This window comes from Gastrolobium bilobum, unplaced genomic scaffold, assembly GCF_033153095.1.
Source record: "Gastrolobium bilobum isolate Gb01-03AN ecotype WA unplaced genomic scaffold, APGP_CSIRO_Gbil_v1 utg15927, whole genome shotgun sequence".
NCBI classification, from domain to species: Eukaryota; Viridiplantae; Streptophyta; class Magnoliopsida; order Fabales; family Fabaceae; genus Gastrolobium; species Gastrolobium bilobum.
In genome coordinates, this window is record NW_026898198.1 from 295,238 (window position 1) to 310,647 (window position 15,410).

At 34.1% G+C, this 15,410-nt stretch overlaps 2 protein-coding genes across 2 annotated transcripts; both read left to right on the forward strand.

The window, feature by feature from the left end:
* Window positions 1–4,940: 4,940 nt before the first annotated feature.
* On the forward strand, window positions 4,941–12,039 carry LOC133313760 (uncharacterized). Its single transcript, XM_061515170.1, has 14 exons — window positions 4,941–5,084; window positions 6,786–6,841; window positions 6,926–7,100; window positions 7,485–7,586; window positions 7,841–7,912; window positions 8,280–8,396; window positions 8,515–8,592; window positions 8,836–8,898; window positions 8,985–9,081; window positions 9,769–9,847; window positions 9,923–10,149; window positions 10,749–10,894; window positions 11,447–11,569; window positions 11,712–12,039. Exons 1-14 carry the CDS (start codon window positions 5,007–5,009, stop codon window positions 11,871–11,873), a joined length of 1,575 nt encoding a protein of 524 aa, XP_061371154.1. The 5' UTR covers window positions 4,941–5,006; the 3' UTR covers window positions 11,874–12,039.
* Window positions 12,040–13,335: 1,296 nt separating this feature from the next.
* Window positions 13,336–15,178, forward strand: LOC133313769 (senescence/dehydration-associated protein At4g35985, chloroplastic-like). Its single transcript, XM_061515181.1, has 5 exons — window positions 13,336–13,908; window positions 14,143–14,276; window positions 14,362–14,528; window positions 14,634–14,718; window positions 15,010–15,178. The coding sequence occupies exons 1-5, from the start codon at window positions 13,336–13,338 to the stop codon at window positions 15,176–15,178; spliced, it is 1,128 nt and encodes a 375-aa protein (XP_061371165.1).
* Window positions 15,179–15,410: the final 232 nt, after the last annotated feature.

Sequence of the window (15,410 nt, forward strand, 5' to 3'; positions counted from 1 at the left end):
TGAAATTATGTTAAAAATAATGTTTTTGTTAATTTATATGATTACATCATATAATTCAACTCGAACACTAGATATAATAATATTATTCTATCAAATTACTTGATTGGTGCATCAAACATATGATAAGATATCAACTTATCAATCTCATATTCTTTTCTATTTTTATCCAACCCTCTTGTTCTATTATTTTATTTGTATTCTATCCTATTTGCCTTAACATATTTGAATGATAGCAGAAATATCACCGGAGAAATGCCAATTTTCATTGATGGCTCTTAAAATTACTTTCAAGCAATGGTGTCTCTCGATAGGATAAGCCACCTAGGTGAGTTTTCACTTTGTAAACAAGCTAGTTTGGTGGGGAAAATAGAATTAAGTACAGTCTCGTAAGCTTTGTATGTTACCCGTGTTTGATGCGCAAAAAGATAAAATATGAGTAGATAAAAAGATTTGTGTATTATAATTTTATATAACTTTTTAAATTTATTATTAAACTATTTTTTATTTTAATTTAATTATATATAAATTTTATTTTAAATTAATAAGAAATTTAAAACTTTAAATAAAATATATTAAAATAACTTACAAAAAAATTTAAAATAAAAAATTATATTGTCATTAAATAAATTTTTAAAAATAATTTTAAAATGATTAGTATTGATAAATGACTTTTTTTTGGATAAAGTATTAATAAATGATGATCGTGATAATAATAATGATTACCACTGGTTGAGGACTGAGGTGGTGGTGATGGTGAATGATAACAATAGCGGCGGTGACAGTGGTCATAATCGATGATAATTGCTGATGAACAAATATGGCTGCAGCTTGCAGTAAATGAATATGGCTACAGTGACTAGAAGAAAAAAAATATGGAGACCAGAAAAACTACTTTTGGGAGATAAGATAATACAGAGCGGAGAAAAGGCAATAATAGAGCAGCAACACATGAGTGGAAAAGCACCCCACTAGATGCCCAATAAGGGAAGTGCTTGTTTTTTTCATCGCAATTTGCAGTTACAATTATTCAATGAAGGGATTATGGAAGTGAAGCAGCTGGTTGGTAGCAATTCTTTGACAACAAACATATTACTTTTGATTTAAAAAAGTGAATGCCTCTTAACCTGTGTCATATGTAATCCTACCGCAAAGTAACAAAAAAATCATTCTCTACTATTGTTCCTAATAAAACCATTGAGGTCAGATTGTTGCTGAGCTAGCATAAATAATAAAGTCAAGAAAAGACCGTCAGGTTAGAATTTTTTACTTAAGTTACAAATCACGCCATAGATAACGCTGGCAATATATACATACATTGCAATGGGCCACGTGATGAGTGGTATTCCATTAGAACATCAAAAGCAATGGCTGGCATTACCATGTGAGTAAGGTGGGGGCAGTTACACATGGATACCAAACTAAATCTCTTGATGTGGTCCATGCATGCCTCTTCTCTCTTTTAATTTTCTCTTTGCGTTTTGCAAATTAAGACGATTACAACCGTTGCGGCTTCAGTGATGCCACCCTGATTTCCAAGGTCAAAATTTTGTTAACTGTAGCATTATTGTTGGTGACTTTTTCTATCAAATAAATGAGGAATGTTATATTGCCTACCACTACCAGTTTAATCTTTCTATCTTTATTATCACTTTTGCACATCATTATTGGATGATGATATCTAAATCATAGCTTTCCAAATATGTTGTATCTCACTAATTTCTCTCGCTTTCTTCTCTCGCTTCTCTGTTTTTCCGTTCTATTCAAGTAACCAATGCTTCGTTTATTATATAACATTAACCGAAGCAATTTCATTTTAATATCATCTATGTTGTTTTATATAAAATACAATCTTCTGTTTTGGATTTTCTACTGAGTATTAATAGAAGCATGCTTCCTGGATTCCCACATGGGCATTCCTTAGAAGAACCATATTACTAGATGAGTATATTGCTTTCTTGTTTAATGTTAAATTCCATCACTGGCATCCTCGAATTCTATAATTGAAGGGAAAAAAGAAAGAAAGAAAACTTAATGAACATGCAATAGAACAAGGAATATGCATGGTATATGCGGATGCTTTTGTATCTTCCGTGAGTAGTAACCTCATCTCCAGCTTTTTGTGGGGCAAAATGAGGCTTTAACAGGTGTAATTATACGTAATAACACGACATTCCAAAGAAATAATTTTCAATTTTGTACCACAGAGACAAAAACATAGGCAATTTAGCATCCGGCCTACACAAAGGCGGTCATCCAAATAATTTAGATGTGCTAGGTTAGACCACAAGTTAGGGTTCACATGTCCTTTTGTTTAAGGTTTGGGACAAAACAAATTTAAAAATTCTAAAACACGCAGTTTTAAAAACATAAAAAACAAGTCCATCAGATTTAAGGTTTAAGTTTTAGGATGTCCACGAAAACTTTTTCAGATTTTTTTTTTTTTAATTTTCGTTTCCGGGAATAGAAATAGATAGAAAACTTGTTTGGTAAAATCTGTTTACTTTTTTATTCCTAGGATGAAACGATTTAATTTTTGCTCTGAGAAATAGAAAAAAGACTAAAAAAATTTCTATTTTTTTTTGTTCTGGCCACATAATGAGAAACACTTATCTCTCTTAATCACTCTCCACTACTACCATTATAACCATCGTCGCCACAATCATCATACCACCACTGTCGTCGTCACCACCACCACTATCACTAACTACCACCATGCCACCACTACTACCATTACCATCACCACCACTATCACTACATTCACCACCATCGTCACCAACCACCACTGCCTTCATCATCGTCACTGCCCTCGCCACCACCACTATCATTATCACGCCACCGCAACCATCACTACAATTGCCGCAGCCACTATAGTCATCACCACCACCAGTACCATCACTACGCCACTACCACCACCACTGTCACCAACCACTACCACTATTGTCGCAACCATTGCCGCGTCACCACCACCACCATGTCATTACCACCACCACTATCATCACCACGCTATCGCCACCGCCACCGCCACTATTATCACCACCGTCACTAACCACCTGTCTCCATGCCATCACCATCGCCACCATTACCATCACCATCGCCGCAGCTACTGTCGTCACCACCACCTCCACCACTACTACAATCACCACACTACCGCCACCACCATTGTCGCTATCGCCGCCGCCACCACCACACCATATGAAAACAAAAGTGATGATCCAAAAATTCTTTATGCTTAATAGGAATAATTTTTTATTATATTATTTGTCGTGTTATCAAAAGTAATTCTCATTCTCGGAATAAAAATAGAATATGTTATCAAATACATTTTTTTTTTCTCAAAAATTGTTCCAAGGCATAGAAATAGAAAAGAATTATTTCTTTTCAGAAACAAACAGTGTGTTAGTAAACATAATGATTGTTATGCACACTCTTAAGTTAAAAAATTATAAATCTACAAATTAAAAGAATAGTAATTAGTTTGGTTCAAATTTAATGCGAAATGAACAAGTTATCTAAATTAAATTGAACTCAAAAAAATTATCACAAAAAAAAATGAACTTGATTTGAATTATATAGTTAATTAAGTCAATTCGACTTGATAAACACTACTAGATTAGAGCGTGGTTATTACTTAAGAAGGAAAACATAAATTTAATTTTAATTTTTAATCAATGAAAATATTATACTTACAATCTATTTTCGTTTACAACTTCTTACAACCATATCTTAATTGTTGATTTTCGTCAATCAACGGTTATCATTTATTGTGAATTAATAATTAATTAATAAATTTTATTTGCAAAAATCTTAACTGTTAATTGACGGAAATCAACAATTAAGATATGATTATAAAAAGTTATAAACAAAAATAAATTATAATTATAACATTCCCCTTATAAACTTTACACGCTATTGTCTTCTAAAATATACATATCTTTATCGTTACTTATAAAGTTACATGTAACTAATAATAACCCAAAAGTGAAGGGACCATGTGAATTGTGAAGGATGTTGTCGTTGTACAGTGTCCCCAAAAAAACAATTTGCGATTGAAAAGCGACGTAGAAAATGAAAGATTCGGATCCTATGAAAAGCACCTTCTTTGTTTCTTCCATGGCTCCCAATAAGCATGTGACATCTTGCACCCTGCCATTCTTCTCTCCTTCTTATATAACCACCAATCCAACGGTCTGTCCCCCCCACCCCACCCCCTCCCCTCTTCATTTTTATTTTCCTCTCCAAAACAATAAAACTTGAAATAGTAAAACATAGTAAAGTTCAAAATTTTCTCTCTTTAAATATAGAAAACATCATAAACTTATACATAATAAAAAATATGATACTGTAAAGAATATTCCTATTAAATGCTTCGATTAAATTATATATCTTCTTACTCAAGAATCATCTCAAATCTTAAATTAAATAAGGATTTGATTGGTTAAATATAAATTAGAGTGACTAATCAAATTGACAGTAGCTTAACTGAAACATGAGAGTTGAGGTGAGCAAGTGAGAATAATATTATGTGTTTGATCTTTCAATACCATATTTGAAAATAGTTTAAAACTTTAATCCTAAACTTATCTCGAATAATATTACCTCTTATAAAAAATATTTAATAATTTATAAAAAAAAAATATAAGAGTGACTAAACCCTAATCGAAGAAATCATTATATATTACTAGAGAGTTACATATTTTTTTTTTATACCTAACTAATAAAATCTCAACTAAAGTTTATTATTTTTCTCTCCTAAATTTGATTAGAATAACCTATTTCATTAAGAAAATAGAGATTCGATTCTTAAAAATAAAATGTTATTTAATCAATAATTTTAAATTAAATTTCAGCTATCGTTCAGAGAGAGGTCTTTTCTTTTCTATCTGTTGCCAGCTTCAGTTTCTCTCTCAATGCTGCTCATGCCCATCTGAGCTAGAGAGAGAGAGAGAGACGTATCCGTTTCAGAGAAAGACAGAAACTGAGAGAGAGAGAGAGAGAGACGCAGCACAATGTCTTCGTTGGATTTGTTCCTCTTCTCTCTCAGCAGAACCTTTTGTAGTCCAATCGCGGTTTTCATTCAGATCCAGGTTTCCCTTTTCTTTCTTTTCGATCCATCTCCTCGAAACCCCTCGTCAATAAAAATAAAGTCTTGATTATGTTTCTTCGTTTTGGGGTACTTCCTTCCGAATTTTTCAACAAAATGAGCATAGGTCCTTTGTTTCGCTGGAAATTCGGTTGAGCTGCTCTTGTTTCGTTTAGTTAAAATCCCCCTCCCTCTTTGAATTCAATTATTATTATTTTGTCACTTGGTTTTGTTCGATTCTAACAGTTCATTCATGATTAAAGCTTTTTTCAGTGTTAGATATTATTTCCTTCTTATCATCCCATGACTTATGCATTATTAGGTGATACAATGTGAGCTTTTAGCTCTTCACTATCTCTATGCCAGTCCGTTTCTGCTTGGTTGTGATTGAATTTGGTCGGTTGAAAACTATGCTTTGTGTGTGTGTGTGTGTGTGTGTGTGTGTATTGGGGGGGTTTACAAAGGGTGTTGGGAGGGGAAAGGTAGACTAAAGTGGTGGCCTCAGTTGGATTTCATCTCCGAATCAAGTAGTTGTAGTTCCCAAAGGTGCTTGGTGACACATGAGTTAAGGCTCTTGGGCAGACAATTATGCTTTTGGTTTAACAACTTGGGGCAATTGGAAGAGTATATGAATTTAAGGTTCTTTCTGGATTGCTGTTGATATTGATACCTGCTGCCACCAAGAGGATTGAATGATTTAGATTTGGCTTGAGAAACAATGACCTAGTTTGGCTTGATAGGATGTGTATGGTATTCAACTATACTTCAATGCATGAGATTTAGCTGTACAATCTCTACTTTCTCCCAGGAATCTTTTTCACTGATTTTATTCTCCAATCACGGTAGTTGAGGTATCAGCTTGTTGGTTGCTTCCCACCTTTAGTGTTCATAGGTTTGACATCCATAATCCCTGTAGTTGAGATGTCTGGTAGGCTTTAAATCCACATGTATAATATGCTTGCAACACAAGCAACATTCTAGAGATAATAAGTTCTACCTTGTTGCAAGGGCTTTTTCCGTTGAGTTGCATACATAGTAGTTAATAGCGCTGCAATAGTACCGCAAGCCGCGCCGTATGGGCGTTGCGATGCCTCCCCGCAAGAAACTGCGCCGCGTCACACCCGAACGCAATAGCGGCCATTGCGATCGCATTTGCGGCCAAATTGCAGCCATATTGCTGTCATAAGGCAAAATGTCAATGTTGTCCTAAATTTAAATGTGTAACAGAAATTTTTTAAGGGTTTTTTAGTCTATCTGCGTCTCTCTTTGTCACTTCTGCTATCTCTACCTTTAAAAAATGTTTCTTTTTGTTATTGTTTCTGTCATATATCTATTCCGCTATTTCCGCAACCGCAACCCGCTATAACGCTATAGCGTTTTTCGGGGTTGGCCGCGACGCGCCGCAATCCGCATTTGATAACTTTGGTTGCATATCAAACTGAAGTTGTGAAATTGCATGCTTATTGAACAAAATTTAATTTATGAATGAGGTAATGGAACCTTAAGTATCAGAATATGGGCTTTGTATGTTAGCGGCAGTGTTAGGTAGAGAGATATAGCTCTTGCGTTTTGATTGCATCATTGCATGATAGTTTCTCTCGTAAGTTTCCTTGACATCTTACTCTGTATTCCTCCGCGTTTGGTGCTTAAGAGAAGAATCATGATAACATGTCATAAAAACCTGAATTTTTTGTTTGCTCTGCAGGGATGTTTAATTTGCTTAACACTTGCTTTGGGGTGGGCACTTGCTGCTTATGTCAGGTACTCACTGATGTCAAACAAGAGATAGGAAATACACTCATTGTCATGTCAATGAGAAAATTACAGCATTTTTTCCCCTCACAGGAACAGAGAGATAAAACAAATGAAGGATGGTATGAAGAATGGCAATAGCTTTTCTTTCCTTTATCATGACATTAATGAACTTGAGCACTCCAATCAGGTCTATCTTCCAAGAGTGACAGTAATTATGCCCCTAAAAGGGTTTGGAGAACACAATCTCCATAATTGGAGGAGTCAGGTGAGAAGATATAACACATGCCCCTGGAACTTAATTGAGGTTTCTTTTTTTGGTTTCTCTGCGGTGCCTTGTTGGTTCTCTCGTGAATAAACATTATGATTTGAAAATTTAAAATTTAATTGAATCTTATATGTATTTATGTATTTCACATACTTTTTCTTGCATTTTCCTAGATTTCTAATTTAAATTATATTTCTTAGCATTGTGGATGTACTATTAATTATTATTTTTCTGCATAGTAAATAATAATTGGTTGTAATTTTGAATATTTTTTCAGCTAATAATTGGAATTTATTTTGTTAACCATTGTTGTACCTTTTTTTTTACTGAGCTTCTCCTTTTGATCGAAACTTTCATTATGATTCTGTTCTTTTTTAAACGCAGATAACATCTCTTTATGGTGGCCCTATAGAATTTCTTTTTGTGGTAGAAAGTACAGAGGATCCTGCTTACCATGCTGTATCACGACTAATATCAGAATTTGAGGTATAAATGAGTCCAGAAAATCTCCCCCCCCCCTTTTCCGCGTTCATGTTTGTATTTATTTGCTATTAAGTTTTTCAGTCTTAAACTCATTTCAGTTAGTTTTTCTACTCGTCCTGCTGGAACCAGCAAAACTTTCATATTGAGGCTTGACTCTGTTCCTTTGGTTCCCTTGCATGAATCTGTCGCTGTTTTGGGCTGTATCTGACAATCTTTTAGGCATCACACCTAATTGGATGCCTGTTTGATGTATGCAGGATTATGTTGATGCTAAGATTGTTGTAGCTGGTTTGTCAACAACTTGTAGTCAGAAAATTCACAACCAATTGGTAAGGAATTTTGTTGACGTATATTTTGATCGTCTTGTCAAATACAAAGTATGGCCTTGGCCTGTGCTATATTGGGAACTTAGCCTTGTCTTTTTCACATTTATCTTATCCTTTTCACATTTATTTGAAGTCAATTTAAATCTATTGTGAAAATCATAATGATCTTTGTTGTTTCGTTGACTAGTTGTTAGAAAGCATCTCCTCTACATAACTCTAGCTAGGCAAATAAATGTGTGAAGGACCTGTGGTAACTTATTGATATCAAAATTTTGGGTCATTTTCATTCTTGTTGGAATTTGTTAGGTTGTCCTTGCTAGATGCATTTTACCAAGTAGACTAGTATTACATAGTATTGGCACCTGGGCAGGTTGGAGTGGAGAAAATGCATAAAGACAGCAAGTATATATTGTTTTTGGATGATGATGTTAGGCTGCATCCTGGATCAATCGGAGCGCTCACTCGTGAGATGGAAAAGAACCCAGAAGTATAACTTGAAATTTATTTCTTTTGTTGTTCCTTTTTTAAGTGTTTAATTAGAATAATTTTGGTTCCTTTTGCCTTAATTATTTGATTACGGTCTTATCCATTTTGATGCTTAACAGATATTTATTCAAACTGGATACCCTCTTGATCTGCCATCTGGAAGTCTAGGGAGTTACTGCATCTATGAATACCATATGGTACACAACTTCCTCTAGCTTTATATCTCCAATCTATGCAGCACGTGACTGTGTATAAGATTGTGTTTTCTTTTATTTTCCACTTGATTTAAAATAAAACCTACAAATGAATCTTATCTAATTGAATTTGACTTCAGTCTTAGAATTTATTAGATAACTTTTCATGTGGGCTTTAGATAATATATTATTATAATTATTTGACTCTCTTGTTCCTTATCCTCTTCTTTTTATTTTATTTCACAGCCTTGTTCAATGGGCTTTGCCACTGGTGGAAAAACATTCTTTCTTTGGGGAGGGTGCATGATGGCGAGTAGCTTTTACCTTTTTCATTTTTGATGCTATGAAAAAATAAAAATAAAAACTTATGTTCTAACTATTTAATTTTTCTCCAGATGCATGCTGATGACTTTAGGCAAGATAGTTATGGTATAGTCTCAGGACTTAAAGATGGTGGATATTCTGATGATATGACTCTTGCAGCCATATCTGGTACTCTTATCAAATTTTTTTATGTTAACACTTTGATCATCATATATAACAGCTTTATCTGTATCAGATATTGAAAATAATGATTACTTGATTATTGATCCATAAAGGAGCTGGTTCTTTATAGTAAGATTTGACAATTCTAAGAGCATTTTCTTGCAGCTGTCTGATGCTTATTTTTGCACAGTTTGCATAAAACTTATGTTCTATGGAAGAATTTCTCCTTTGGGTTGTTCTTCATTAAATTCATTGTTCAAGAGACTGGTCCATATTTTGTTTTTCATGCAACTCCTTAAATAAAAATTTTCATCTTTGATATTTGTGATTTTTTAGAAAGGAAATGTAATGAGCTTCCAGTAATTCAACTAGATTAGAATAACTTTTTTAGCTATATATTTAATGTTTGTTCTAGTCTTTCATTTCTATTTATTATCTTGTTCATTGCTGTTGAAATTACAAGTCAAAGAATGAGAAAACAGAATATATATATATATATATATATTTCATTAATAGGATTTTGATGTTTTATGCAAACCACTAACACTACTATTTACCCTAATAATCAAGTTCAAATACTAGTGTGGTGAATTTATTAGAAGCCCAGCCTAATAAGACTACTAAAACAACAAGTTTCCTACAAGAATTAGAATTCTAATATTCTAAAAATTACTATAATATTTGCTCTTACAGGGGCTCACAAAAGGCTCATTTCCTCACCTCCAGTTGCTGTCTTTCCTCATCCCCTTGCAAGTGATCTTAATTTTGGAAGGTTTGTGATCATTATTCGTCTGAATTTAAAGTTTCTTTGCGTATTTGTTGAATTTAATTATTTTAACATGTGTAGATACTGGAATTACTTGAGGAAACAAACATTCGTTTTGGAGTCATATATATCAAATGTTAACTGGATAATGAACCGTGCATTGTTTGGTTCCCACTGCTATCTGTCATGGGGATTTGTAGCACCATATGTAATGGCAATAATTCATGTTGCGGCAGCATTAAGATTGGCCGCATTAAGATTTTACGATAAGGAGTACTTACTTGAAGAAATGACCTACACTTCTGGTGGTGAGCATACTACTTTCCCTTTTTAGGTAGGTTGTTAGTATTGATTCATGGATAAAATTTGGCAGGAGTCTGGTGCTGAATGAGGGATATTTTTCAACTCATTTGCAGTGATTGAAGCTCTCTATTTAAGATGATTCTCTACGGTTTTATATCCAAAATCTGAAATCCTTGACGATTTCTTTAATTCAGGAATAGCATTTGAGTGGAACTTTTTGAGTGTTATATGAAATTTATAACCGCACTTATTATATAAGCACTTTGTAAGAATTTTAGTTATGTTATTAATTCATTACCTTCTCACCCCTATATGGGATATTAAAATAAAGCAGACAAATCAGGTCTGTTCGCTGTAATTTTATGTCATGGATTACTTGTTAATAATGCAATGAGATGACATGAAATTTTAATAATAACATTCTCTTCTCGATTGATATAAGACATAAGTTGCATTTCCCCCGACTGACATTTATTTATTTACAGTGAATAGACAATGCTCGTAAAAAAGAATACAAAAATGGGTGAACTGCATTATTGAGATGAACTTTTCCATTAAGCTTTACATTTTCAGTTCTTGCATTTTGATATGTGCCTTTTCCCAGGGTTATCATTGGTGACCTTCCTAGCTATATGCACTCTTGTCGAGCTTCTTTCAATGTGGAACTTGACAAGGATAGAGGTTCAGCTGTGCAACATGTTGTCTCCAGAGGCAACGCAACTTTCTCTAGCCTCCTATAATTGGTGTCTTGTAAGTATTTTTTTTCTTGCTTTCTTTTTATGCGGAAAGATTTGAGTAATGTTTATCGTATGGGCTTCTCTTTTCTCATGTCACATGAGATATCATCTCTCATGTCATAGACACAATAAGTGGTGGGGCCCACCACTTATTAAAAAAGAAGAAAAAACTAAAAAGATAGCACGAATTTCGATGTCTCACAACATGAGAAAACTATCTCCTATTACATAAGAAAATGATTTCCCTTATCGTATATGTCTTGTACATTTCTACTGTAGTATTCTGAGTAAATCTTTATCAGCCTTGTACGCCTTATGACCACAAATTCTAACTGTAGATAAAACAAAAAAGATAATTTTATATTTAGTCAAACTTGGCAAGCATGGATACCTGCCACAACAAGGATTGACATAAGCATGTTGAACCCTAGATCAAATATAAAATAGAGATAGTAATGCATGGACTTGCGTGAATATATGGTGATATAAATATAATATTATGGCACCATAGGATGTGAAATATGCCTGATTACTAGCTGATAAAGTTAGTGATTTCTTTGAGCAGGTATTCATTGCACTGCTGGTGGATAACTTTCTTTACCCTATCTCGGCGGTTCGCTCCCATTTTTCACAATCTATCAATTGGTCTGGTATTCGGTATTATTTGAAAGATGGAAAAATTAGCAAGGTAAATTGGTGAAGGCTTTATGTCATCTCTGGCTTCAATATTGGAGTAGATGCAGGACCCTATCCTGTTTTGTACGGACAAGATGAACTTTTACAGCTATTTTCTCAACCAAAATGTATTTGTTTGTTTCTATGTGATGCAGATTGAAAGAACTCAGAGAAGCAAAGATATGGGTCCAATTTTCACGGACTTGGGAGGAAAACAATTATACGGAAAGAAAGGGATGCCTACAAGAGGTTCATTCCTCAATTGTTTGTCCAGAAGTTTGGCGCAATGGCATCAACCTAAGAAATTTGATAACTAGGAAAGAGTTTCATGTAGCCATCAAATTCTGTCTCTTCTGTCTATCTCTTTGCCTCACTTGGGAAGCATGGGTGTTGGTAGATCAAATTGATCTTATTTATTGTTTGGTGCATTCATGATTGATTGTTTTTGTGGTATGAATCCATTTCCATTTTTTCATTATTCATTCAATCTATATGATTTTTCAGCCCAAGCCTTCCCCTTGGTGTTGATTTTGTGATTGTAAACAGTTCAGTGCTCTAATTTATGTAGTACAGTAATCAAGAATTGCAAAAAAATTCTACTGGTAGCGATTCACATTATTTTCATCTCTCCTTCACGGTAACACACATTACAGGCTTACTCGAAGGACCATAAAGAAGTACTTGGGAATCAGAACAATCGATAAGAAGAATGTGAAATTTATATATTTTAGATGCATTGTAAAAATTTTTAACACTTTTTTTCAAATATAATTTTAATATATTACATGGGTTTAACGTTTTTGTTATATTTATTTAAAAGTAAGTGGGTCTCATTATATAAAGAAAAGAAAGAAAAAATTAATAGTATTCACTCATTTTTATGTGAGTTCATCTCATTACGACGGGTTCTATATCTGATGTTAATTCTCCTCTTTTATCCTGATTTGAGACAATTATTTTTATGTGAATGTGATATTTTTTTTCGGCAATAAAAATAGAACTAGTTCCATTATTTAATATGTTTGATTGTATTAATAATAACATGAGATATTAAAAATTTATTAAATGATGTGATAATATATTATATTCATTGAATTTAAGTAATAACAATGGTGAAGTGTTGAAAGGATATAGACAACTACTTGAAACTGCTTAATCTATCTAACAATTGGTGACGTTCATATGAAGGTGCTCCTCCTGCTCTTGTTTAGTTGTCTCACGTGAAACATGAATTAGTACCATGCAAAAGGAAAGTAGCCAGGACAAAATTCCACGGTGAAGATTTTAAAACAATACTCACCGAAGGAGAAAATAAAAAAACAATGAAAAAAGTTCAGGAAAAAGGATAAGAAAAAAAACAATGCAGGTTATAACAAAGTCTTTGATTTCACACTGAGGGCAAGCTGTGATGCTTTGACACATTTTTCAAGAAGCTCTCCAATTTTTTCTTTATAATACATTCCGCCGAAAGTAATATCACCATAACACCAAATTATTCATCGGCAACAGAATAAAGCCACGAATAAAAGAAGGAATAATGATTCTCGTGTTAAGAAATAAAAGAAGGAATAATTTTATTTTTTATGCAGATAAAAGTATATCAACCCATATGAAAAAAATAAAAATAAGTCTTATATATTTTTATGTGTAAAAAATAAAACTGACAAAAACTAATCTCATGAAAGAATCCATAACAAGAAAAACTTTTTCGATTGTCTTCGTTTCCATCCATTAACATTCCACTCCCTAGAAAGAGAAAGCAACAAAAGCAAAGCAGAGATGGGGTGCTGCTTCCGTGGCTCCACAAATATGCCTCCCAATGAAACCTTTATGCCTGTAGTTGTTGAAGAATACCCAGAACCCAAAAATCTCAAACAAGAAGTTTTGATACAAATTCCAGGATGCAAAGTTCATCTGATGGATGAAGGAGAAGCTCTTGAACTGGCTCAAGGCCAGTTCATGATCATCAAAACCTTGGACGACAATGTGTCTCTGGCTACTATCATAAAAGTAGGAGATGATCTTCAATGGCCTTTGACAAAAGATGAGCCAGTAGTGAAGCTTGATGCTCTCCATTACCTGTTTTCGTTGCTTGTAAAAGATGGCGAGCCTCTTAGCTATGGTGTGACATTTTCAGAAGAGAGTTTTGGAAATTTGGGTGTGCTGGATTCTTTTCTGAAGGAGCACTCTTGCTTTTCTGGCTTGAAATTGAGTAACAAGAATGATCTTGATTGGAAGGAGTTTGCTCCAAGGGTTGAAGACTACAATCATTTTCTGTCCAAGGCAATTGCTGGAGGGACTGGTCAGATTGTGAAGGGTATCTTCATTTGCAGCAATGCTTACTCCAACAAGGTTTTGTTTTCCTGTTGAATTATTTGAGCATTTTAGTGCTTTCCTTGTGCTTTTCACTTTTTTATTTTATAGAGCATGAACCTTATAATTTATTGAGGCCAGAAAATGCATGAAATGTGCGTGACTGTGATAGAAAGACTCATAATGTTGAACACGAGAAAACAGAAAGACTTATTATATCACTAAATTGCTATAATTTTTTTATCTAAAATTTGTTGGGTGGAAAATCATCAGGTACAGAAAGGAGGAGAAACGATCCTAAATAGTTCTGCAGGTGAGAAAAATGGTGTGGTGGCCAGGGAAAGTATGAGCAACAAGACTACACCAAGTGCCTCGAAGAAGAACAAGATAAATAAAAACCTCAAACGGTATCCAAAAAGTAACACTGAAAACACAAATGCACATGTGAATGATTATGAGCTACTATTAATTATCTTTTAATTTGCAATGTAGTGTGAGAAAGCTGTCCAAGATGACAGAAAAGCTAAGCAAATCTTTGCTTAATGGAGTTGGTATAGTTAGTGGATCAGTGATGGGTCCTGTGGTTAAATCCCAAACAGGAAAGGCATTCCTAAGAATGCTTCCTGGAGAGGTGCTGTTAGCTTCCCTTGATGCAGTCAGTAAGTAAAACCAAATCAAACACTTTGTGACATTCTATGTCCTGATTCTTTCTTTCAAATAAGCAGCATAATCTTCACTTCTCTGTTTCTCTTCTAATGCTGCAGACAAGGTTCTCGATGCAGCTGAAGCTGCTGAAAAACAAACTCTTTCTGCCACCTCCAAAGCTGCATCCAGAATGGTCTCTAACAGGTGTAAAGGCAACACATTTATAGTTGGACCTTATTGTCAATTATGCTTTAAAATGAACTGCACCCTCTAAAATAACTTATTCCACTTAAATATGCCAATAGGCCATGTGGGGTCCTCAAGTGGGATCAGTTCCCATCTCTAGAGTTATCCCCTTAGTAGAAATCTCACATGGCCAAAACAAGGGTCAGAAAGAATAAAATGTTGAATGGAATTCAGTCAGTGGTTGCTAATAAATTTGTTTTGTTTGTCAATATGTTATTATTTACATGTAACTTCATCCTTGGTTAACAGGTTTGGGGAAAATGCTGGGGAAGCAACTGAACATGTGTTTGCAACTGCGGGACATGCTGCTAACACTGCTTGGAATGTCTTTAAGATACGAAAGGTCATCAATCCAGCTTCTTCAGCAACTACTGGAGTGCTGAAAAATGCTGCCAAGATTAGAAGTTTTAAGAATTAAAATTCAATCAAGTTGCTTTGTACTTGTTTGTCAAAGGTGTGGGCAGTGGGCACAATTAGTACCCGTTTTATTCATTTTGGGCTTCTTCAATTAAGAATTGGTAAGCACTATGCTTTGGTTTTAGAAGGAGTAACTGGACCAAAATGAAGTCAAATCAAATTAAGTGTTAAATCGAAATGAATTCATGTATAAGCCACAGTTCCAATTGCACTGTTTTTTGTTTTGTTTCCGT

Coding starts and splice junctions, on each gene's coding strand:
- LOC133313760 (XM_061515170.1), top strand. CDS start 5,007: ATGTCTTCGTTGGATTTGTTCCTCTTCTCTCTCAGCAGAACCTTTTGT. Junction 7,587..7,840: donor GACTAATATCAGAATTTGAG/GTATAAATGAGT, acceptor TGATGTATGCAG/GATTATGTTGATGCTAAGAT. Junction 10,150..10,748: donor AATGACCTACACTTCTGGTG/GTGAGCATACTA, acceptor GCCTTTTCCCAG/GGTTATCATTGGTGACCTTC.
- LOC133313769 (XM_061515181.1), top strand. CDS start 13,336: ATGGGGTGCTGCTTCCGTGGCTCCACAAATATGCCTCCCAATGAAACC. Junction 13,909..14,142: donor GCAATGCTTACTCCAACAAG/GTTTTGTTTTCC, acceptor GAAAATCATCAG/GTACAGAAAGGAGGAGAAAC. Junction 14,529..14,633: donor AGCTTCCCTTGATGCAGTCA/GTAAGTAAAACC, acceptor CTAATGCTGCAG/ACAAGGTTCTCGATGCAGCT.